The 26,760-nt window shown below is 28.4% G+C and overlaps 2 protein-coding genes across 2 annotated transcripts in view; both read left to right on the forward strand.

Moving 5' to 3' along the window:
* Positions 1-3,497: 3,497 nt before the first annotated feature.
* On the forward strand, positions 3,498-6,001 carry LOC107439573 (F-box/LRR-repeat protein 6). The gene has a single exon (XM_043055675.2). It carries the CDS (start codon positions 3,730-3,732, stop codon positions 4,960-4,962), a length of 1,233 nt encoding a protein of 410 aa, XP_042911609.1. The 5' UTR covers positions 3,498-3,729; the 3' UTR covers positions 4,963-6,001.
* Positions 6,002-12,106: 6,105 nt separating this feature from the next.
* LOC107439574 (tyrosine-protein phosphatase 10D) overlaps positions 12,107-26,760 on the forward strand; it is a 125,964-nt gene continuing 111,310 nt past the window's right edge. The window contains exon 1 of the mRNA XM_071186967.1: positions 12,107-12,728. Coding sequence (XP_071043068.1) covers positions 12,663-12,728 — 66 coding nt within the window. The 5' untranslated portion in view covers positions 12,107-12,662. The remainder of the gene's footprint in view (positions 12,729-26,760) is intronic.

Here is a 26,760-nt window from a genome sequence, read left to right on the forward strand (position 1 = left end):
ATTATGAGTATTTAATTTTTTTTTTTGTATATATATTTAGATGGTGAAGTACAAGATTCTTTTCTAAATTTAATTTTGTTTAGTTTATGCGTGGTTGTCAAATAAATCTTCTTTTTTTTAATAAAAAGAACTGTTTTTTTTAATATAACTTGATTCGTTACACTGCATCGCCATTAAATTTCAAAACTTATCCCAAAGCTTAAAGCAACATGCAATGGAACCTAACTTTTTAACAAAATAGGAGTAATGTTTCTCACAAGTAAAGAACTAAATTCCGATGATGCAAATGATTACCAATAACACATACAGTTACGTAACAAATCCATCACGACTAAATATTTCAAAGTTGAAATTTTCTTATCCAAATTACTCCCCTTCAATTAAGAATACACACTTCAGTGTAGTCGCTGTGCACGCGCGCAATTCTAAAATTCTCAATTAAGGGGAACTTCAGGGTATTTGATGGCTCAATCCATGCGTGGTGAACACTTCTGTGGGTCTTAGGTGACTTAAATCGGAGTTTTCGTATCGACTTCTAACTGACCCAATTAACACCTTCACAGATTGAACCCGGAAAAAAGAATATTGATAGATATCGTTTAGGAGGGTAAATGTAAGTGAATTTATCGTGATCTATTGTCAGAGAGATATCTGCAAATGTTGTAATTACGATATCAAATGACCCTCAAAACGGAAAAAGTAATTTCGTAATCTTTTTTGCTTTCCCTGCCATATTGATCATTTTTTTTTTAAAAGTAATTATTAAGGTCTGCATTTCGATGACATCTGTATTTTTAGACATCTTATTTTGAAATTCGATTTTTTTGGGGAGGGGGGTGCTTTGAAAAATTTGGTGTGTTTTTCGAAATTTTAGGGTAATTTTTTCTTCTAATTTTTTTTTATATTTTGAAATTCTTTTGGAATTAATCATTTTATTTTTGCTTTTTTGCATTTTACAATATTAATGTTCATACGCAAGTTGTTTTCAAAATTCATTCATTCACAAAAATTTTCAAATTGCCAATTTTTGTTCGTTTAAATTTTTTTTTCTATTGAAAATAATGTAACTTTATCTGATTTTTCTATGTAAAGTGGTGTACACGAAAAAATAAATAAAAAAATGAAAAACATTAAATGTTGAAAGGGGAGTGGAGGGCTAGTATAGGGACATGACAAACTTTCTTGAATTACTTTTATCTTGAATTACTTTTTTTTCTATTTATTGCTTAAATTTTTTCTGTGCTTCGATTGGCAAGACAGCATTATTGTACATTTACATGCGGTTGCATAATAACACCGTGAATACTTGAGTAGAAATTTGCAAAAAAAGGTTTTTTAGATAGAAGAGTCACTTTAAAATTTTCTCTTTAGTCTTTTATTAACATATTTTATTTTTAGAATTTCAACAAATGGTATAGTATGTTATAAATCGTAACACTTATTTACTTATTTTTTTTATACCTGTTTTGATAACTTTTGCCTTGTATAGTTTCAATTAACCAGCATTAAAGCATAAACAGATGTCTTCGCGGGGCTAATAATATGAGTGAAATATGAATTTTAATTCAATGTTATGTTACATGTAAATTTAGGAAAGAGATAATGTGTCGGATTAAGACTTTTGCTTAATTATAAGATTTTTTTTTTTACATTACAAGGGCGTTTTTTATCATTTATAATGGGTTTTAAGAGTCATCCAAATCTGAGCTGTATCTAACATATAAGCTTTCAAAACATAGTAATAAATTGAAACCCAGGCAAGGAAAAAATTAGAATCGAAAAAGTGAAAATCCACAGAAAGAATTATTTTTAAAAATTGAGTAATTTCTTGGGTGAAAAATTTGAACACCTTAACCTTAAGTTAACACTTTAAGTTTTTTTAGTCCCTCAGTGGACTGATCGTTAAGACACGATTCCCAGCAGATCACTGAAGTCAAGCATCACTGACTGCTGTCAGTGTGCGGGTGCGTGGCTACTTGGATCAGTCTGCGTAGGGACCGAGGGTGTGCGGTATTGGTCCTCGTTGAACTGTTCTACCGTAAAGTGCTCGACTTCGCGTGCAGGTCGTCGGGCTACCGAAGCGGGGGTGCCATCCCCTCTGCAGAGGATCAAAATTGTGATGGTATGTCTTCGGATCATCTTCAGGGATGTTTCCCAGATCGTCGCCAATAGCCCATTGTGCAGCTCTAGTGCGACGTAACTGAACAACAGCAACAAGTTTTTTTAATCATCTGTAAATTTTGAGAAGTTAAAAAAAATATAAATTTAATAAAAAACGCGAAACGAAATTAATCTTATTGTAAGTAGAATAATATAAAAAATTTTATTTGCCAAAATTTTTATTTCAATTTGCTTAAAATATTTCGTTACATGGAAAAAAGATCAAATTCTAAGCGGTAAATTCCACGATCAAATTCCAATCGGTAAACTAAATTTTTCTTCTTTCTTTTTTTTCTTTTCTTTTCCGAAGACAGACATACAGACTGCGTGCAAAAATCCCTCAAATTTTTTTTTCTCTTTATCGATTTTCCTTAGATTCTATTTCAGTGTTCATAGCATCAACATTAGAAAGAGAATAGTTTTAAAATAACTTCTCTCGAAATCTATCGTGGAGCATTTACGTTGTTTTTTCAATGGCATGGTAGTATACAGCATGTTGAAATTTGTTGAATAGATTTGGTTTGAAACATTGAGAAAGATTTAAAACAAAAAATTCCCACTGCATCTAAATACTTTTTTTTTAAATTATCTACACATATGTATGCAAGGAAGGTGTTCCTCCAGCCATTGCTCTTATAGAATATTGTTAAAATCCTGCTGATCAAAACTAAAATGAAAATTAAATTTCAGTTACTTAATTTTGTTTCGTAAATTCAGTCCCAAGAAAAATATTTTTTTTACTACAATACAAAACATTCATTTGCAATTTTTTTCTTCAGAAAAGCAAAGATTCTAAACAAAATTAATATAAATTGTTTTCTTTTCTTGTTTTTTTTTAAAATTTTATTTTAACCGAAAGTAACTGGAGTGGTGGGTGCATCAGGGCATATCTTAGTGGGCCAGTCCACCCTTGCAGTTATAAATTTTATTATATAATCAATGTTGTGTACTTCGGCAATTTTAACCAGATGACAATATATTCAAAGTAAAGATACGAGTACAAAAAAAAATACTTTTTTTTTATATCGATATTCATATAAAACGTTACAAAATATCTGATTTTCATTGAACAATAAATGAATGACATTCTTTCATGCCTATATTATTATAATATAAATTTTAACGGGTGACATAACAGTTCAAATTTAACATTTAACTTAATGTTCTTTAAAGTTCATTTTGTTACAAATAGATGGCAGTACCAGGCATGCCTTTTTCTTTTCTTGTATTAATTTTGCACATTTGATTTTGTTACTACTAGATGGCAGCACTAGCAACGTTCATTATAATTACATTAAAAAGATTACAAGAGAAAGCAAGAGATCCAGCATTATCTACTTTTTGAATTCAGAAAACCATTTACTACAACTACAACTTTTATTTGTTTGCTATTTCGATCTTGAAGTGGTAAAATTCAAAATATGCCATTCTGCTCTTATACTATAATTTTGAGTGCTTAATAAAATATTTACGCTAACATTTTCAATTTCATACTTGTAGTTTAACTGTATTTATGTCTGCAATTTTTAATTGCGCTTTTGTGGTTAATAATTGTGTTTATTATAAACAATGGCGCATATACTAGATTTACCCAAAGAAATACTTCTCATTATTTTTAACTACATCCTTCAATCTGAAAACCAAAAATATTTTTTATCTTCAATCTCAAAGGTTTGCAAAGCATGGGAATTGGTCTGTCAAGATGCTCATTTTTGGCGTAAAATTGATGGATCTTTGCCACTAAATGCTTTGTTTGGAAAAAGCAAAAATGGCTCTTTCCTTAAAACTGAAGAATTAATTTGTGGTCCAACGGTTAATTTAAACTATTTTGAAAATTTAGATGAACTGTTTGCTGGAATGCCGAATTTAAAATCAATAAATTTCTCTAAAGTTCTGCATTTAGACAAACAAGTAATCAAATGTCTTAAAAAACACTGTAAAAATGTATCTTCAATAAAACTTCCAAAAAAGGATATTTCAATTACTTTACTCGATGAACTATTAGAAAATCATGGGCAGAATTTATTAGTTTTAGACTTATCAGGACAATCATTCAATTTAAAGAAAGCTCTGCTTGCAGTTTCAAAATCTTGTTTCAATCTTGAAGAGCTCGTACTTCAAAATGTAGATTGTGTCAATGCATTTCCTTTAAAAGAAATTCAAGAAAACTGTTCTAAGATGAAAGTGTTGCGATTGGGTATGCCTATAAAATTCTCTAAATATTCAAATTCTGAAAATCTTCCTGGTTTTCCTATGCTAGAGGTGTTTTCTCATCCGAATATTGAACTATGTGATAGATATAATCAACCTGGAAGCTGCGAGTTTTTTGATAAAGATTTGCGAAATCTACTTTCAAACTCACCTTTACTAAAGTTATTGGATATAAGAGGTAGTCTATATATTACTGTTAATGGGATTTTAGCATTGCCGGCCACTCATGTAGAAAGTTTATATTTATCTATGTCTAAACTTTGTTTAACGGGAAATATCCTTGAAATTTTGAATAAGTGGATCAGAAGCCTTCGTAGCGTGGACATTTCAAGAATGACTTCATTTCGTATAAATGAGGTATTGGTTGATGTAACAAAAAATGGTAGAATGATTAATTTAGAGCAGTTAGATTTAAATAACACAAAGATCAATGCAGAAACAATTATTAAGATCATAGAGAACTGTGCAAATCTCAATTCTGTCAACTTATCATCTTGTCGAGAGGTCGGTAGAGGTTGCATGCGTGAATTTAAAAATAGATCTGATTTGTTAAAACTACATGAAAAGCTTTTATGTCGACTTAATGAATAAATGTTTTTAGCTGTTTTATAGCAAATATAAATTGTATCAAATACTATTTTATCATAACCAATAGCACATGTAAACTTATAAAAAGTAATCTGTATAAAATAAAATTTTATCTTTGTCAGTTATATTAGTGGAAATTTATGTGGTAATTTGATTAAAATATAATTTTATCTTAACAGGCTACATTTTTGGAAATGTTATGAGTAGTCTGTAAAATATAGAATTTTATATTAACCAGCTACATGTGTGAAAATTAATGAATGAGGCTTTAAAATGGAATTTTATCTTTTCCAGCTACACATCTCAAAATTTATGATGTAATCTAGAAAATATAATTTTATTTTTGTTAGCTACATATGTGTGTGGAAATTTATGAGGTAGCCTGTATAAAGTACACTTTTATCTTTCCCAGCTACACACCTCAAAATTTATGACGTAAACTAGAAAATATAATTTTATTTTTGTTAGCTACATATGTGCGTGGAAATTTATGTGGTAGCCTATGTAAAGTAGAATTTTATCTTTGCCAGCTATATAAGCAAAAATTTATTCACTTAGTCATAGTCTGTATAAAATACAATCCTATCTTTGCCAGTTACATATGCGGAAATTTATGACATAGTCTGTATAAAATATAATTTTATAGAGAACTATGTGAAAGTATCAATTGTATAAACTTTTCTTCTAGCTAAGAGGTCAGTAGAGGTTGCTAGTGAGACTTTAGAGAAAAGTATGATTTGTTAAGGTTATATGAAATACTTTTGTGTTGGCTTAATATTAATTTATTGCTATCTTATAAATTGTCAAATTTGTGATGGTAATTATCTGATTGCCTTCAAAATATTTATAATAAAAATAAGAGAAGAAAGCAGATGAAATATTCTTTTAGTTTAAATTTTGAGGTTTATAGTTGTGTAATAACTTATTTTAAGTAATTGATTGTTGAGTTGATTTATTACATAATATTGCCCAACATGATCTTGGCATGTACAAATTCCATTTGGGCATATTTTTCTTACCTTCATATAAATATTAAAAATATCAAGAAGTACCCTCTCATATTTTTAACAGAACAAGAAAATGTCTTAGATGCTAGGTGAACTGTACCAAAACAAAAGAAAAAATTAATGAAAGACAATTAAATTTTAATAAGATTAAAAAATTATTGAATCCAATAAAACTTAAAAAAAAAAAATAATATTCTTTTATTTTCCTAGTCATTCTTATTTTTATTTAAAAAAGTTTTTCCTAAACACTTAATACTTGAAATTTCAATACGATGGCAAATATGAGAATTGTTATTAATTTTCGTTTAACATTTGTTTCAAATCTTTAATAAATTTTGACTCTGTCAAAGAACATAATTTTTTTTTATATGTTTATATTAAAATTCTTGCCTATCTAAATTTCTTTCTTTTGCTGTTTATAATTATTATTTTTGGAAAGGAAGAATGATTCTTCAAATGAATAGCTGTATATTATGCAAATAATATAGTCTATATATTATTATATAGTGATTCCCAATTTTTTACAGCTGTGGAACCCTAAATAATCAAGCTTCTTTTGGTGGAAGTCAAACTTTATGTATTAAAATAAGGTTTGTTAGCTGTAAATATACTTTTCAAAGAAATAAGGCAGAGAAGAAACTAATTATTTTGAAAATATTTAAAGTGAAGAATGAAGCAATGGATTTGTTCTAGGTGTATGCATATACTGAAAATGAATAAAATAAGTTCCAATTTTGGTTTTCAAAAAAGAACTGCTATGCACGTTGATAATAGTAATCAGAGAATCATAATTATTTATTCTGGAATTAGGTTACTTTATTTTGAATTGCTCAATTAGAAATACTTATGGATTTTTTTTAGTGTGTATTTTTTCTAAATTTATTCAATATATTGTTTGTTTTTTGATTAAAAAAACTATATATTTTTTCTTTTTAAATTTTACTTCTTTTTTATTGGTATTTTACATATATAATTTAATATAAATAACTAAAATGTTACATGAATTATGATTTAATGCGTGGATATAAATATCTTTATTACTGGTTTTTTTTAAAAAAAAAAAAAGCTGTAACTTTAGGAATCCCTGTGATCCTTTTACAGAACCCTAGAGTTCATGGGAATACCTTTTGGGAACTGCTGGTCTAGTTTATTTTTTATTGAATTGAAATGAAAACTTCATTATCATCAGCATTTCTTTCTGAAAATAAAGTTTTTTTTAAAAAAAAAAATTTTTTTTTTATAAAAATTCCTTTTATTTTTCTGCTTTCTCTTTTTTTTTTAATAGTTTTTTTTTTGTATTTTTTTTTAATAATGTTATTAAAATTTTTTCTCCAAAGAGCAATAAACAATAGGCTTACATGTATTTTTAGTATATATTCTAAAAATTGTTTAAGCCTGTACAAGTTTTTCCCATTTATGTATTTCTTAGGCTAGCATGCTCAGCACCAGCAGGGCGGATAAAAAAAATGTAAAGATTTTTTTTAAATATTTTTTAAGCCCTTATTTATATAATACCTATAATGAGTTAAAATAAAAGTAAATGTTTGACTTATGTTTTAGTAGTTAACTTAATGATGATATCTTCTCCCAGTTTTTTTTCCTTCCTAGTAAAACTAACAAAAGGACTTTATAATACTTTGTTATTACTGCTGGTGATTGCAAAAGTTCTTTCTGATATTTGTGTTAATAGGTATATTTATGTTAATTTGTTTCAATTAAAATTTTTATAGAATATAATTTCTAAGAAGTTGCATGTTTTACTGAAAATGGAACATAATTCAAAAGCTTATTGGAAGAAGGTACCAAGTGATATTTTATCAAATCTGGAAACATGAACTTTAAAAAAATATGACAAGAGCAGGGAGCTGTTTATGAAACACATTTACTCACTAAAAACTATTTTATTTTATGATCTGAATAAGAAAAAAAATTCTATTCATACATATGATCAGAGCATTTTCGTACATCCATTACCAATTTTTTAGAATGTCCGTTGTTTTTATAGTCTTTCTGTTCTTTATGATAATTAATGATGGATAACTTATTTTTAAAGACTATCAGGCTGCTGCAAAGCACCAGACGAATTTGTCAATATTAATTTATATTTTTATTTATTGCTATTTATTTTCGTTGTGATCTTATTTTTAATTTTCTACCAATTTCAGTTTATAACATTATTTTTGACTTACTATATTGTTATATAACATTTTAATTTTCCGTTAATTGATCCACCTTAATAAATTATTTATAACCGTTTTGTTATAAATACCGTTATAAATTATTTATAACCAATCTTACCGTTTTGTTTTAATAGATTTGTACATGCTAGCTTCATTGGTCAATCTCAATATTATAGATAGTTGATTCAAAACGTTGTAAAAGAATGTATAATTCTTTTTTCTAAATTTGTTCATCAAGAAGAAAACAAAGTCAGCGCTTTGGAAATCACTTGAAATCAAATACAATTTTCATATCAGCCATGTATTAAATGCACAGTGTTGTTCATGTTTAGCCGTTTTCATTTCTTACATAAAATTAAGTATTGAAGGAATTTCTTTGTTTTTAATAATAATATTTAGTTAAAATACAATTTTAACTAGTAAGTATAAGTTTTGCATATTTAATTACTGAATGCTAATCATAATTTTGTATGCATACTATTAATTTAACATTAATTCTTACATTAATTCCCCATAATCAAGGGTACCACTTTTGTAGTAAAAACAAAAACGCACAGCAATCTTGAAAGATGTCTTCCAAGCTTGATTCGAAAAGAGTTGAATAAATCGAATATCAGTTGACATTGTCAAGAGTGTCTTGAATGTTGTGTTGGTTTTAAATTTCCGCATGGATTACTGAAAACCTCTGTTACGGCGTATAAGTAGAAAAGTCTTCAATGGACAAAAATACATTGAATAAAGGAAAGTGTTTTAAAATGACGAATTAAAATTTGGACTGTTTGAAACTAGACGATTGGCTGGCGAACTTGTCATTAATCTTGTTGAAGGACTAACTCTTTGCTAAAATTACAATTACGGATACCAGATGGCAGCACAACGAAGTATTAAACAGCCAATCGTCGGACATATTAACGTTTTCCAGTTCCCTAAGTTTTTTACACACCTTCGTAATTGCAGGTTTCTAATTCTTCCGCAACAAAATGTAACGCGTAAAAAAATTCGCGAGAAAAGAACTTAAATTCGGTGGCATAAATCGCAATTTCGAAAAAAATTCTTAAGTTCACCAGTAAAATTTACCTTATCAGCACGTCAAATTTCAATTCTGTAGTTGCTTATAATAACTGGCTTGCCAGAAAATTTTGTACTAAATCTTTAACGCTTAATAATTCTCAAAATAATTATCGAATGTTATATTTTTTATTCCACCGCGTTCCGTGTACAGTGGTAAAACAGACCTCTCTAAATAACTTTGATCTACTGATTGGTTCTTTACCTTCTATAATACTTAATCTTAATGGTTCAAGAGATTTACCTCGAATATGCTAATTAATTAGTGCAGACGTTATTTTAGGTTACAAAATCAGATACAATAATTTAGTTTCTCAGAATAAGCATCCTTTTTTTCCCGGGATTTCTGACTTTGGGCTTTGGATTTCTGACCTCCAAGACTAGAAGAAGCCGCAGTTAGGAAAATATGCATATTTTCCTAACTGCGGCTCAATAGTTTGGTCAGCACTGTGGTTCTAAGTTTAGACCCCTTAATGTTAATTTTATTTTTTGCGTATTTCGCAATATCTAGTTGAACATTTTACGCGGATGGAAATCTTTTTGCACACAATTATAAAATTCGTTTATCCAAAGATAATTCCATGCAAAAAGTAAGCCTTGTTTAATATTTATAGTTTTATTTAGACGAAAAAATTTTGAATTGTAAGTATTAAAATTTTTACATAATTTTAAAGAATGGAATTTTAAATGGCGAAATGCAAAATTTGAGCGAAATTCGCTTAAAGTTCTTGAGAAATCGAATTAAAAAAATACGACTTTTTCAAAATTCGATTTCTTATGACTATTCTACCGATTTCGCTCAGCTTTTGTATTTGGCCATTTAAAATTCCCTTCTAAATAATGTAAAAAAGTTTATATCTTACAATTCAAAGCTTTTTCAACTATTATTATATAAATAAAGTTAATTTTTGCCTTGCATTATCTTTCGATAAACGAATTTTATAATTGTGCAAACGATTTTCAATTGGGTATAATATGAAAAAAACACAACTACTTCGATTTAGTAGGAACAACATATGACGCAATGCTAAACGAATGGAATTTAGTTATTATTTATTTAGTTATTGTTATTAGTAGTTGTTATTTGTTTTAGTTGTTGTTGTTTATTTAGTTGTATTTAGTTTCAATAACTTTTCCTTATAATGCAATAAAATCTGGCGAGCAGCTATTTAAACGATCGAACACTTCGTTTGTTTATTTGTGGCTTGAAGTTAGGCTCGCAGAAAATGCCGTTCATGGGTTAAATTTAGTAGGAACAACACAACCTGTGACGTAGGCTATATTATACCCAATTCCCTTAATAAGATTCAATTCGCGTAAAATCCGATTCCATCAGAGAAATGTATGTTTGTTCTGAGAAAGAACGTTTTTGTGTCTGATTTCGTAACTTAAAATATCACCTGCTCTAATTAATTAACATATTTAAGTCTCCCACGAACCATTAATATTGAGTCGTGGAACGTGAAGATCCGATCATTAGATCCAAAGTTATTCAGGGTGGACTGTTTGCAGTCTGTTCATATATTTTCTCAATGTATGCCCTCAATAAGTATAACAGGGTGCGTAGCGTTTTTTAAAGGTGCTTATTTTCGTTTTTTAAAAGCCCTTAAAGGTCCTTTTTTCAGTGGTTGTTTTTAAAAGAAGCTTAATTTTCCTTTTACCATGTTGATTTCTGCCACGTATTATGCAAAAAGACACTGTTTACATTGTTCTATTCAATGTTTTCCCGATTAATTCAACCCCAATCTATTTCGGCGTACAGTCGGTTAGTAGCGCATGAAAACGCCATTCGTTTTAAATGATTTAAAATTTCATGATTTTTGACTATTGTCAAAAACTATGCCAAAAGTTTTTTTACCTAACATGACGGTTAAAATCAGATAATTGTCAAAAACTTGCTAACCCTGCCTAATTATATATTTTTTTAAGTGCTTAAAAATATTTTTGAGTGCTTAAAATGTGCTTATTTTTTGTTGAAAAATTTGGCTACGCACCCTGAATAAAATTTTAAAAAGTTCCCATTAACTCCTTTACGTAAAATTTTTTTTGAAAAAAACCAGCCGAAAAAAATCTTTTTTTTAATGTAAAAAAACACACTTTATGTTAAAAAACACATTATTTTCAATTCTTGATTATATTCGTGTGTGAAAAATTATAGCAGCGTAAAATACAACGCCGCTCGAATGATCTCGAGTGTGCACAGTTTGGCCTGTTTAGCGAGCTTGAGTTAACTCGAGAGCTCAAGTTAAGGGGTTAATATTTCAGACAAATAAAAAAAGTTTCATAAATTATCTTTGGTTTAAATTTACCTGAGTTAAAAACAAGCAAAGAAATTAAAAATAATAATCATTTTACCGATATTTAGCAAACTGTAATTTTACAGATATTTAGCAGGAGGTAATTTTAGGTGGCCATTTTGCCAATATTTAACAGGCGGTCATTTTGCCGATATTAAGCATGTACCAGGCGAAATGTTTTAACTTTTTTTTATTCTGAAAATTTAAGAACTATTGTAAGTGTATTTTAATTTCGTCCCATAAAACTTTTATGCTGAACCACATATGCTTTAAACTAAAACGTATGCAAAATCACTTTAATTACTTAAAACTAAAAATATTTTTTTTTTTTAAATATTTGAAAGAAAGAAATGACGTAAATTTTGAAACTACTTTTCAGAAATTGCTTATAATTTTAAATTGCTTTTATTGTACACATTACAAACAAAAAAATTAATTTATCAGTAAAAATTCGAATTACTGATTTTTCCGGTTAAATTTTTCGTACAAAACATCACTAATAAATTTTGTAAATATTTAGTCTGAAGTTAGTTAACAATAATGATTACAGATGGCGCTTTTAGAAGTAAAACTTTTACTCACCTGTTCTAAATTCAAATGCTGGGAATAAAACAATCAAGCGAAAGGAAAGGAACGGGAGGAGTGAAAATAGAAAAAAAATAAAACACGCTATGCCTCGGGGCTCTGTTTAGTAGCTTTGGCTCAAGCTTTTTACTCTCACAATTCGAGATGCGATCAGCAGTTGCGGAGCTGGTTTCAATGTAGGCCATTTCACCTCCTAAATTATATATTCAATTCTATTTCACTCTCTTTCGTTGTACAGACGATTTAATTTTCTCTGGAATTTCCAAATAAAAAGTGAAAAATCGTCTGCATTAAAAAAATATTTACAATCGTTTGCGTCATTAGAGTGTCTGGTTTGTTTTTTTAAGAGAGAAATTCTATTATTATTAAAAAGTGTGTTTACAATGGAAGATTGTTTATCTGTAAAGAAGCAAGTGTGGAATATATGCTATGGTTAAGATGGATATTAAATAAGAAATAAATTAAATCTTCGAATAATTTCTGATGACTTTTGGAAAAATTATCTATGCCGGAGATATTTTTTAACCCCTTCGCTACACAATGCTCAGCCAGGGGTAAACTAAAAAATGGAGACCAAATTTATCATAGCCAAATATCTAATTTATTTGAGCTTATTGCTGATAAAATTTCAGGTAAGTACATTTAGAATTATATTATGGAATATTAATTACAATACAAATTTATGTAAAAGGAAAAAAGTGTTTTTCTTATCGTTTAACTTTTTTTCTTAAAGAATAAAAAACTTTGAAATGAAACTAATAAACGCTAACAGCTTATAGCAATTTTATGCATAAAAATCTTAAACAAAGCTGTTTTATGATTCAAAGCTGATATTTACGTATTATATACTGGCAAAAAAAGATTTTGGATAAATTGTGTTTAAATTTGTTTAATTTTTCACCAAAATTCGTTTTATTTTTTCGGTATTACATTATGATATTGCGATGAGTTACGTTGTAGTAGATGAACAGTAATATTTTTTATTTATTTAATTTATTTATTTACTTATTATTTTTTTCACAATTCCTTGAAAAAACTTCATATCTTCTTACTTATTTATTCATATCACATACTTCCTTACATACATATATTCATTGATGTATATAAATATATACTTCATGTTTAAATCTCATTTCTAATTATTGATTTATCTTTTCTAGATAACTGATAGTTTTGCAATTCTTACTTGCTTTTGTTATATTACTTACTTTTTTTTTGTTTATTTGCTTTTATCCTTTTCTATTTCAGTTTGCAAGCATAGTTTGTTGCATTTTTTTATATTTTTGTTACCCTTCTTAGTTCATATTATCTAAAGTTTTCACCTTGAGTTTAGTGCAGTGTCATCCAGCTCTTGTTTCATTAAACTGTATTTAATTTAATTCCAGTTCTTACTTTATCTAAAAAGTTATGTTTAAGTTAAAGTAATATAATACTAAGAAAATATCATGATTTTCGATCAGGTTTTTACTGTTACGATAACAAATAAATGCCTTATTTTGTTAATTATGCTTAAATTTTATTAATAATTTATTTTGTTAATAATGCCCTATTTTTTCTGTAGAATCGAATACATTTTATTTATTAATCAATTTCATGAAAATAAAAACTGAATGCCATTAAATTGTATATAATTGAATTCTAAAAGTTATCATAATAGTTGAAGCTCACATGATAATTTTTAGTTACTAAATTTCGGTAATAGCTTATACTATTATGAAAGTAAACTCCTTACCTTGTTATTTTATAAACAAAATCGGATTTGTATGAATTAATTAATGTTATCAAAAACTAATTAAAAGCTTCGAATAAGTGCTATTTTAAAAAGTGTAGATATTTAGTGATGTAAACATTTAGAGAAAGTGTTGATAATCGTATATTTAATCAGAGAGTGTATTTATTTATTTAAATAAATTCGGTGGAGTTTAGTGATTTTTTTCTTCTTTTGGATAAATCCGATGACATGAAAACAACAAGTCTTCAGTCAAAAGTAAATTTTTGAACGAGAAGATTTAAACACAATAACAATTTAATTTTCATATTAATCCACGATAACTTTCGCCAACTAAGATTTGGCGGCAGATAACTTTCTTAAACGATGAACTGTTAGTCTCAATCAACCGAAGTTATTCATTTTGTTTTGAAAAAATTTTATCTCAACAAAACAAAATGATCTCTTTAACTTATCATCAAATCATCCATCTTCATTTAGCTGGAAGTTTATAGACTTTAAATGCAATTAAGGAGATCTATTCATGATGAAATCTCTGAAACATTCTTAAAATCTTTTATATATTCTCGTAATTTTTTATTATTATTTATTATTAGATAACCATGTATACATCGAATTATAAACTATGAAGCGTCATTAATCTTTAATTAATAAAAAATAAATTTGAAACTTAGCTGTTTTTATTCATTTAATTATTTATTACTTTTATTTTAGTATTTTTTTTTATTATTCTTGCTCCAATTTAGAATTTATTAAGTTTAGTTCTTTCATATTTTGAACAATTTGCAAATTCATACTTATAAATAATTTACAACTCCAAAAATCATTTAAATATGCTGTATATTCTTGAAAAATAATATTTTAAACTGAATCAATAGATATGTTTTTTTCTCCAATTTTTCCTTTACAATTTTGTATTTACTCAATTGCCTTCTAATTTTTCCTAAATTATTTTTAATTGAAAGATATTAAAACAAGTCTTGAGATTATGAAATTATTGCATGTGGAAAGCAATTTTGATGTATTTCTTATCGAAAATATGTTTAAAAAAATTATGTTTGGATTCGAATCGATAAAATCAAACTAAACAGATTTATTGCACAAATCGGAGAGGATTACTTAGAAAATAACCGGTAATGGCTAGCTGTTTTGGTTTCTTATTCACACATGCTTTCCAAAAGTCTTCTAACTTACAAACTGTATTTAAAAAATGATTTAAATTTTCATATTGCATTGCGAAAGAACGAACAGTTTTAATTGTTTCGTAAGCGTTCATCAGAGGAAAGTAAACCAAAGTATTTGCTAGTCAAATTTAAGAAAAATTCTAGCTCCACACGTCTATACCTGTAGAAATACGATTCAGCAATATCAATTTCTTTGACTGATGTAATGATATCAACACTATAACAATAGCATTCAAAGATACATTTACCATTTCCATTTTTAACTGACACTACACAAGGGTGATTTTCTCAACACGCTAGCCTTAACATTAGGCAAATAAGAAAAATTAATCTTATGATACTTTAAAATTAAGACTATGCATTTCAGTATTTAAATCAATGAAAAAACATTAAAATAAAAATTTAGTGATAGCTTCATATTGTAGTTGCATGGAAAAATGTAATTATTGTCCACTCACGTTGCTTAAAAAAACACGAAATTTTTTTTTCCATTTTTTTTCTTTATAAAACAAAAAAAAAGTGAACATATAAAAACATTTTAAATGATACTAATTGAAAAGTTAATTAATAATTTTATTAGAAAGTAAATTTTATCTAGAATTGTGAAGAAATATTTTTTTTATACAAATGTTTACCTTTTCACTGTAAAAATATTTTTGTATCATTTCTATTTAGTACACAAACACATAATATGTATATTTAGATTAAAAAAATATAACTTGTTTTTTTTTTTTTTTCAAAAGAGTTTTTATATTCAGGCAAGCAAAGGGAACAATGATGACGATTAACAGGAAAACAGTTTTTACACTTATAAAATATATCTTATATCAAGATATATTTTTTCGTAATAAACGATATTATTAAAGAAAATAACCGATATTATTTGTTCTACAATTTTAAATACACTTTATTTCATCTAAATTGTCTATAATATAGAAACGGGCAGCTGTGGCGCTTTTTAAATAACATTTTTTTTTTTTTTAATTGTATAACTTGCGTCTGTGAACAGTTAAAGTTCTTACCTCTATAGCCCATGCATGATTAAGCCATTAAAGCACTTTATTCTCTTATAATATCTACGATACCTAAAGCCATTAGAAAATTCATTTTTAATCTATTATATAACTATTTTTTATTGTAAAAAAAAAATAATATTTTGGTATTTATCACGGCATATACCTAGACACTATAATAATAAATACCAGATCCGAAATTGAGAAAAAAAAATATGGTTAAAACTACCAGATTATGATTAAATTAAAAAAGCAGGAAAATTTTTACCGAAGCTCTTATTTAATGATTTTTGTAAAATTATCTATAAAATGCGTTTTTATAATTTGTGATGGTAACTTTATCATGATACCTTGGAGCATGGTATAAAAATCATTAATTCGGTTATATTTACTTTTCAGTTTTGTATTTTTTTTAGTAAGTGTGAGGTAATAAGAACTATAACTTTGAAAGCAACAATTTCTGGTAAACCGTTACCATATGAAAGGAAAAATCACCAAATGAATGGTTTAAGTACCGCAAATTTTGGTTCTATTCAACATAATTATATATATATATATATATATGCTGGTTAATTTCCCTTTATGCTGGTTAATTTCCCTAAAATAACCCTCTATGATGGTGAGTTAGTGAGTGATCAAAGTGTTTCCTTTTCTTCTTTAAAAATCAAAGATTCAGAATTTAATATTACAGTCTCAAATATGAGATGCATCGCCGTTTCCATGCCCGTGATAGAATAAAATAATAACGTTTCAATGGCTTAAAAATCGATATCTTTCCATCTTTTGTTTTTCTTTCCAACATAAAGATAAAATGAGACATAACAGACTCAAGAAAATGAAACACTCATCCCAACAATATAGTTGTTGAAGTTAGTCAAATTATGGTTGGATGCTGTTTTATATGAATTAATCTTTGCTTAAGCCCTTTATAAGTTGCACTCAAAATCAAACCAACAATACTGGTCATGTAATAAAAAGGAAAACTAATTAAAAACCTGCGTGATTCATTTTGTTATGCTACACAAATTAGAAAAGTAGTTGTCAAAGTATTTAAATAGTTAGTGAAATGCATGACTTATTAATGGCAATTATAAATAAAAATGTTGATTATCTTAAATCCCTAATTGGCAAGGAATCAAGATGGGTACAAATTAGGGTAATAGTTAAGATTATAGAAATAAAGGCCTTTTTTAGTTAAATGGGTACCCTACCACTAATTGAGCTTTGTATCATTAATTTTTTTCAACATATTTCTTTGTATAAAGATCGCAAAAGAAAAAAAAAACATGTCTGAACAAGATAAAGTTTCGAATAAAAGAAAAACATTTTTCTTTCCTCTCAGAATAATAAAAAAAGAAATTTGAAGCCGTTATCTCCTAATAAAGTATAAGAAAGCATTGTATTTATGCTTCCAATGTGAAATATACGTATACATATATCATTACGATTAAAATTATAATTTGTTTGTTTGTTTCAATTTCTCAGGAGCTACTCGACCAATTTCACTCAATTTAATCAATGTATTTTGTCATGTAAAAAAATTGCTTCGAAATGATTTAAAAAGCTGTATACCTATCAAAACTGTCAAACCTATAACCAATCAAACTGTAAACATTTTCAAAATTGAAAGAACGAAAAAATCGAAATACACAGAAGGAAATATTTCGAAAATCTATCATTTATGTAATAATTTTTTTCAAATAAATCGATTATTAATTTTAAAATAAAAAACTGAAAGTGTTCTTTTACTCAATATTACAGTATTATTTTTGAATTAAAAACGCGGTAGGCACATCAAGACACTTTTTGATATGAAATTATTTTACGGCAAGGAAAAATATCACAGAATTCACCCAAACAGGCATTGTTTGAGGAGACTGAGCAGAACAGATTCAATTTTTTTATGAGGCACGCACACTGTTGCTGTGATATTTCTCAGAATTTCAACTTCAAACTGAAAAGACTTCAAGAAAAAATTATCTTCTGACATTTTTTTGAAGTGGGAGTGTGAGGGGAAAAGATACCGGAACTGAATCTAGCAACATCAGAGGAAAGTGACGCTCTCTTGAGTATTAGCCTTCCATCTGCTTGAGGTAACTCAAAAGATACGGTTTTGACAGTCATTTCCTGTAGGAATATTTCCGTCTCCCAGTTTGTCGGGGGCCCTCCCCGCAACAGAATTACCTCCAACCCTCGTCATTAGGAGGGGGGAAAGTTACGAGGTAAGCAGAAAACTCCCTGCTAGGGTTGAGGAGCTAAATTTAGAGCCTTTTCTCTGAATTGTCATCCTCGAAATCGTCATCTTCCTCCGAGGACGACGAGGAAATGTTGGTAAACAATGATGAGAAATTCGAGAAATAATTGTTTATTTATTTATTTATATTTCTTTTTTGTGGTGAGAATTTTAATTTTTTTTTTTTTTAAATNATGGTTTTCGAATGGGGGGGGGGGCGCTAAAAGGGTATTGTGCCCCGGGCGCGAGTTAAGCTCGCTACGCCACTGTGTTCAACTCCGTAGCCTTGTAATTTTGAACCCAATCCAGAAGGCAAGGGAACTCTTGGATCGAACATTGGGAGAAATTTGCCTTCGTGGAGGACTTTTTGATGGAGCTAACCCGCATTTGCGTTACATGGGGAGGAAGACCACGAGAACCTCCAACGGTTTGCCTGACGGCAAGGGTACTCTAACCCATGATCCTCTACCATTGAGGATATTTCTCGTCAGCACTGTGGTCGATGCAGGCCAGTTGTGGAATTCGTATCGACTGGGATTCGAACCCGATTCGCCTCATTGGAAGGCGAACGCTCTATCCCCTGATCTATCGCAGCTGCCATAACCAGACTTAGATAAAATGAAAAGCTTACTGTGAACGCAAAATCTCAATTAAAAAACTTTCTGCTAGCATTGATTTACACTTAACACTTTATTCGCCACCTCATTTTGACGAAATTCATTTGAAAACCACGGATTTTTTTTTAAAGATGTTTACTTTTTATAGAAATTATTATTATTCATTATATTGATTCATGCCACAAGGATGAGTTAAAAACCAATTGATCAAGAAAAATAATTCAATTCATTTCAATTGTTGAAGAAAAAAAATCTAATTGCAAGCAAATTATTGAAGAGAAGTTCCCTTTTACGTAATCCTAAATTATCCCTTTGAAGTTTTATTTTCAGTATTTGAAGCTACATGGCTTACTCTATGTTTTATTTTATTTTATAACCGTCGTTGAACGGTCGACCCAATTTTATGGGTTTACGACTACCAATGTTCAACTACGTAGCCTTGTAATTTTGAACCCAATCCAGAAGACAAGGGATGTCCTGGACCGAGTATTGGCAGAAATTTGCCTTCGTGGAGGACTTTTCGATGGAGCTAATCCGCATTTGCGTAACATGGAGAGGAAGAGCACGAGAACCTCCAACGGTTAGCCTGACGGCAAGGGGACTCTAACCCATGATCCGTCTACCACTGAGGATATTTCACGTCAGCACTGTGGTCGATGCAAGCTGGATGCGGAATTCGTATCGACCAGCCATCGCCGGGATCGAACCCCGATTCACCTCATTCATTATTAGCAATATTTCAATAAGACAATTATTCAGAAAATTATTTATGGAAGTGAAAGAGAATTCGCGATAAAAAGTTTCTCTCGTGGTATAGAGCCGTGTTAGAGAATGATGGAGCATGGGGGCTAATGTGGAACTTAGGGCCGTACCTATACCAAATTTATTATCCAAAACTCATCTATATTCAGAAATATTGAAACTTCTTATGAAATTCAGTTACCATTAAACTTGTTTTCAAAAATTAAAAAAATGGTTTATGAATTTTTTTTAAATAATTTTTTTTTACAAAAATGATTATATTAAATTAAACGTCCACGTTAACAAAAACGTCCTATAAAAAATTTTAAAATTTTCCTTTTTTATTAAATTTTACAGATGGAGACTCCATGGAATTGTAAGGTTTTGTAGATAAATACAGAGAATTACTTAGTAAAAATCTAATATTTTCTCAGAAAATCACAAAAATCAATTTTACTTTCATCAATTTTAGAGCTCTCTAAAAATATTGGGGCCTGGGGCTACAGCGCCAGTAGTCCCCCTTACCTTAATCCGGACCTGGTCAAAAGGTTCAATATTTTGACTAAAAATTAAGCCTGTAACCGATTTTTTTTAAGAAGGTTGAATAACTCTTAAAAAGAAAACCATTTTTCGAAAATCACTAATGCTTATCTTTTAACGTTTATGATATAAAACACTGTTAGCAACTTCAGAACTTGTTAAACCATAATATTTTTCTAATTGGCCGTAGCTTTAATACAGTTACAAGTTGAGCTATATCGTGTAAATTAATCCAACTTAACTTGATTATCGATACAGTATCATATAGTCAAATTTGTCAACTTAGCATCATATTAAGGTGTCAACAGATTTGAACGATATTATTGTCAAACATGTTCCGTCATTTTTAACACAGCGATGTGTCAAAGGAACAATTATTTTTACCATGTAAATTTGACATTTAAGTTATACAATGTCAACATCTCAGTTAAGCTATACAATGTCAACAACAATATCTTATATATAAAAAAAGAAAAAAAATTACACTGGTCTTTTTTTTAAAGTCTTTCGCTTCAAGTTTTCGCTATTTTCAAGAATGAAAAGTGTAAATTTGTTTATTTATTTATTATATATTAATTTAAATAAATAAACAAACATATATATATATATATATATATTAATTTATTGGCACTTTATTAATTTAGTTATCAATTAATATAACCAATAAATTAATTTATTGGCACTTTATTAATTTATGTATCAATTAATATAACCAATAAATTAATTTATTGGCACTTTATTAAGTTATTTATCAATTATTATAACCAATAAATTAATTTATTGGCACTTTAGTAAATAATTGTAAGTATATCTTTACTCAAAATCTCGAATGATTTTTGATTTCGGCATTTTGCATTACCTTTCTAAATGGTACGGATATTTCCATTTGTTTTATAAATAAAACGGAGTTTTTATTAAATATTTAAATGAAGTTTTAATTAAGTAATTATTTTATAATTGTTACTACTTTTACGGACTATTTTTTTCTTCTTCTTCTTTTTACTTTTTGAAGGCATTAATAATTACATGCACTAATTGTTAGGAGGAGAGATGGTACAGATTTTCCGATTGCTCTCAAAATAAAAAATTAAGAACAAGTTTTATTAAATATTTAAGTAAATAAAAAAGTGTTAATTTACATATGTTATTATTTGACGCATTTATTTAAAGCTTTTTTTAAATAAAAAAACAACTAATTATCTTGCGTTCTAGTTTTTCGGTGTAGAAATGGTATGGATTTATTTATATTGTTTTAAAGGAAACGAAAAATTTTCATGAGTTATTTTTGCGAATCTTAGACTTAATTTATACTTGTCACTATTTTTACGAACTATTTTAGTAAAATTTTCTACGCTGAAAGAAAAGGTATGGTCGAGGTTAGCAGAATATGGCTAAATTTACCGTGTTTCTGGCTCTATGGAAACTTTAAAAACCTAGGTAATTTTGGTAAAATTAACAATGAAATATTGTTTTGCATATGTGATAAAATTTGGCAAATGTGTTAAAATTTGCTTATTTTATCATAATATCTTAGAGCATCTTATAAAGATTATTTATTTAGTTAAATTTACTGATCTGATTTGTATTTCTTACTAAATGTGTGGTAATAGAATAAGAACTATAATTGTGAAAACCAGAACTTCCGGAAAACCGTTACCATAAGGACGGTATAATTACAAAAAAAAAAAACTTTTTTTTTTTAAATAGCGTATACTTCAGTTTCATTACCATGAATTATGTACCCTCGCCCCAGAAATGTCATTGCCATGCAGTACAGTACAATCATTCAGCTGTGCAAAGATGGTACTGATTTTTCCGTTGCCTATTCAAATGAAAGTAAATTTTCATTAAATATTTAAATAAATCAAAGCGTTAAGTCAGACTTGTCACTATTTTTACAAACCATTTTAGCACATTTTTCTAGATTTTACTTATTAGATGATGTGATTTTTTGGTGTGAAGCTTTTCTACCAATTAAGATTAAAGACTGGACCTTTGAAAAAATTTGTCACTGTCATGCCTTTTTTTTTTGGACCTTTGACAATGTATGCCACGAAAAATTTTTGAATGTTAGTCTTGCTTTTATATCAAAAACCATAGAATATAAAATTAATCTTAATTAATTTAACTGTTAAAACTTTTACAAAAAATTTTCATTGTAAAATTAATTAGTAACTTATGTATTTTTTTATTGTTTTATATTCATTAGTAAATGAATTAGTATTTAATTACAATATTGTTTCTCATTGCTCCACATTTCATTGTTTACGTGCAGAGGTGCTGCCAAAAATATTTAAAAAAAATATTTTTAAGTTCCTGACTCGTTGACATATTCTGATTACTTGCATTTTATAATTTTCTTCTTTCTTTTATTTTATTTTCAAACTGCTCTGCCATCCTTCCCTTTGCAAAAATTAACCGCTTGAACAGTTGCCAACGCATATGCGTTGAAGTTGCGGAGCACGTAGGGCTGACTGAGTCACTAAAGGAGTGCAGTGGGAATTTTTTTTTTTTAATGTATTGTTATCAGCTGCTTCGTTTTGCTTTCAATTTTTTTCTACGTTCTACTGAGCTTAAAAAACGAAACCTATCCATATTTTATATTCAAGTGGATGATTCATTCGAAGCTTTTAGAAGTTTCAATTTTCGGAAAAGAGTTTTTTTTTTTTTCTTTTCTTTTTGTCAGTTTTAAACTATTTTTGATAACTCCAAAAAACGTTGATGATTTTTTTTTGAGGAAAAAAAAACATGTTTTTCTTTAAACGGAAGATTGCAATAAGGCCAATATTTTACTTCAATCTAAAATGTCAGTTTGTATTGAAGATTTGTATAGATTTCGCTGTTTTGCCACGCAGTTAAACTTAGAAAGCTTTAAGACAAATTTTATTTGCCTCGTTTAGAAAATAATATTTTTCTGATTTTGCTACAGATTTAAGAAAATTACTTTAGAACTTATGTAAGAAATAATTCAACAATCCTCAAATTTTTGTTATTAATTATTATATTATTAATGAATCACATCTTTCCCCAATATGCTAAGAAATTCTTGCATAAACACCTTAAATTAAAACAGCTTAATTTTAAAGAAAAAGCCACTTGAAGCAAGAATGAAAAATACATTTAGATTTGCCACCGGTATTAATCGTGCCGTCTTCTCAAGTTCAAAGCATTTTCGGATATTTACGCGAAGGGCTATTTGCCTGATACAAATACTAGAGTTCTCTCGTCTCCAAGTAAATTTTCAAATTCCAAACCTACATAAATTAACCGAACTGTCTTGAATAGATTCGAATCCCAGATATAATGTCAATTTGCAGCCTCCACAAATCCGATGTTGTTATATGTTATTCAAATCAGTAGAAAGATGAAGCATTGGAGTACAATTGTCATCGGTATTACCAAGTTAGGTTTTCATGGTTTTCCTCTTCTAGTAACGTAAATGATGATTAATTAAACGCTGTATGAAATTCTGGATCAAATTACTGTAAAAAGTAACAGAAAAAAATCTGATCTACCGTGATTTTTACAGTTATAATTACAGTAAAATCCTAAAACGCTCTAATTAAAAAAATATTATTGTAAAATATATTGTAAAAATTTCAAAATAACCAAAAAACGAAGAAAAAAAATCAGTTGAAGACAGAAAAAAGTTCATAATATCCAATTTCCTCTCTAATTTTGGTTCACTATATCCACAAAAAAAAAATAATATTATATGTGTATAGTAAGGCACGGGAGCGAACATTTCGTTCACTATATCCGGGTGTTCACTATAGCGGGGTTTGACTGTAATAATATAAATGGTATGTAATGTAATGTAATAATATAACGCATTACTTAAGAATACTTGCGAAATTAATAACTCTATGTAAAAACAGGATTTTAAAGGCTTTCGAACAAAAGCTTAACTCAGAACATTTTGCAATTCAAGGGCGCCAGTTTAAATCCCTTTATCACGTCTACTCTTTGCATACATTGACCTAGCAACGGTTTCGTTTTCTGTGTCGCTATTTTGAGGATTTTAAGAATGGGTTACAACAGGCCTCGGATGACACAAATGGCTACTTTGTCATAGCTATGAACTTATTTTTATCCCCAGCTCTAAACTTAACCCCTCTTTTATTTTTGTTTAGTTTATTTTGAATACGCGTCAGATTTAATTTGATAGTTAGTTGTTACCGCTTTTGAAATCTTTATACACTGTAAAAAAAATTCCGGATCTAATTACATTTAAAGTATCGGCAATTCGAGTGCATCATCCGTAAAATATTATACCGTAATTTTTTACAATGGTATTTATTTAATTAGAGAAATTCAGTAATTTTACTGTGGAATTTCTGCAAAAATTACGATACATCAGTTTTTTTTTTGTTCCGAAACATGTTCCGGTAAATGAATTTTACTGTAAAAAGTACCTGACCTGATTGCTGATACTTTTTACCGTAATTTGATCCGGAATTTTTAACAGTATAGCTACTATTTAGCATGGTCTGAAAAATTCTGAATGTATCATAAAGCTTTTATGCATGGAGTGTTTATTAATTATTGCAATCTTACGAAATTTCACTTTTTCATAAACATTAAAGAAAAATTCTGATTTCACTTTATGCTTTTAAGTTTTTCGGTTGCTGTATTTATGTGTAACATTAATCATTTTCACGAACAGCAAAGAAATTTAAAATTACATTTAGATTTTTTTTTAAAATTTTTATTTATTGCTTAGATTATGTATAAAGTGGAAATTTTGTACATTCATTGTATATTACTTGATTATGCATACAGTTGAATTTTGTATACTTAAATTTCAGTCTGTAAGACTATTATTCGGTTTGTCGAATCGCAATGGCTTAGTGATTAGACATTGAGCTGTCGTCGCGAAAGGCAGGGGTTCGATTCCCTTTGGAAGCTTGATCGACTGGAGCGATGGATACTAGTATCACTAAAGGCCGCTTGTGCATGACCACATTGATAGAAAAAACTTCTGATAAAATTACCACATTATAAGTTAATGATATTTCTGGTAAAAAAAACAACTAAATTTTGATTAATAAAACTAAAATAAATGGTACTAAACTAAAATAAATAAATTTTTCCGTTCATATGGTAACGGTTTATCGTAAAGTTTGCCCTTCAAAATTGCAGTTCTCATTACTACACATTTATTAATATAAATACATAACTGAAAGTACATTCTAGCAAATAAATAGCTTTTATGCCATGATAAGGTATCATGATAAAATAACCAAATTTTACCACATTTACCAAATTTTAGCGCATATTATGAAACCATATTTTAGTTTTAATTCTACCAAAATCATTACCAAAGCGCTACGGTAAAAATTACCAAGCTTTTTGAGGAAATACGGTGAATTTCTCCACATTCTGCTAGTTTTGATATACTTCTTTTTTTCTCAGTGTACTAATTTCACAAAATTACGAAATCTTAACTTCCTCCCCACCCTTTGGTTCTTTTTTGTCCACTGATAGAATGCTTTATATTTTATTTTAAAAATATATTCAACGGCATTTTAATTTTAATTACTTTATTATGTAAATAAGGCATTTCCGGTATTTCTTTGGCTGATGATACAATTATAGGCTTATAATACAACTACGGATTTTTTTTGATTCCAGTGATTCATCGACCCTTGAGAATTTACAATCATTTCGTATTCAAATATGCATGATAATTTTCTCAAGACACCATCCATCTTATCAGCATATCCATCAGCATTACATCCTGAGGGTCAAAATGTGGGTTGACAAATATTCTACCATCTGAAAATAATCGAAAAAAAGAACAAATTATCTCACTGTTGTTTATTGTCATTTACCTTAAAAAGGTGTCCTATCCTTGACCTTACCAGTATCTTCCAAACTGAGCCCACCTTCGATGAGTCTGAGTTGAGATAAGAGTTTTCGATATGGTCAGCCAACGCAATGTTTAAGAAGATTGAATGACCTGTCCACTTCCTTAAGACAGCAGCATTGAAGTTCATTGAAATATTTGCCATAAATTAGCCTTACTCATAATGATTGGCGGTTAGTGATTTGGTTCGGGAAGAATTTTTTTTTTGCACTATTTAGTTTTAGGAACGCTGTCAAAAAGATTGAAATAAAAGTTTATATTGTGTCAAATGTTTATGTGATAGTTTTATTGAGCGAAAATTTATGCCCAAGTCACTAATGTCGCTTTATCGTTAGGTAACGTTGCAATAAATATTTCGTTGTAGAATTTTTAGCATGAGTCGGACATAGAGTTTGGTTGAGCGAATCATCAAGGATATTCGAATCTCTTCGTTTAAGTGATTCTGATTCGATTGCTACTTGTAATTGATGTAATTCGAATCGCTAGATCAATATCTATAATAATGACTTGAAAATAATATTGTATTTTAACAGCAATGTATAAATTGTAATATTGCCTATTTGAATTATATAAAAAATAATTATCAATCATATGGGCTTTGATGCTCGGTTTCTTTCAGTACATAATAATTTTACAGTTTTTGGGAAAGTTTTTTATTTTATTTTATATTGCATTGTAGTAATAATTTTAAGCAAAATGTGTTTCGAAATTAAAGTGACCAGCAACCAATAATATAAA

The sequence above is a fragment of the Parasteatoda tepidariorum genome, chromosome 10 (assembly GCF_043381705.1).
Source record: "Parasteatoda tepidariorum isolate YZ-2023 chromosome 10, CAS_Ptep_4.0, whole genome shotgun sequence".
NCBI classification, from domain to species: domain Eukaryota; kingdom Metazoa; phylum Arthropoda; class Arachnida; order Araneae; family Theridiidae; genus Parasteatoda; species Parasteatoda tepidariorum.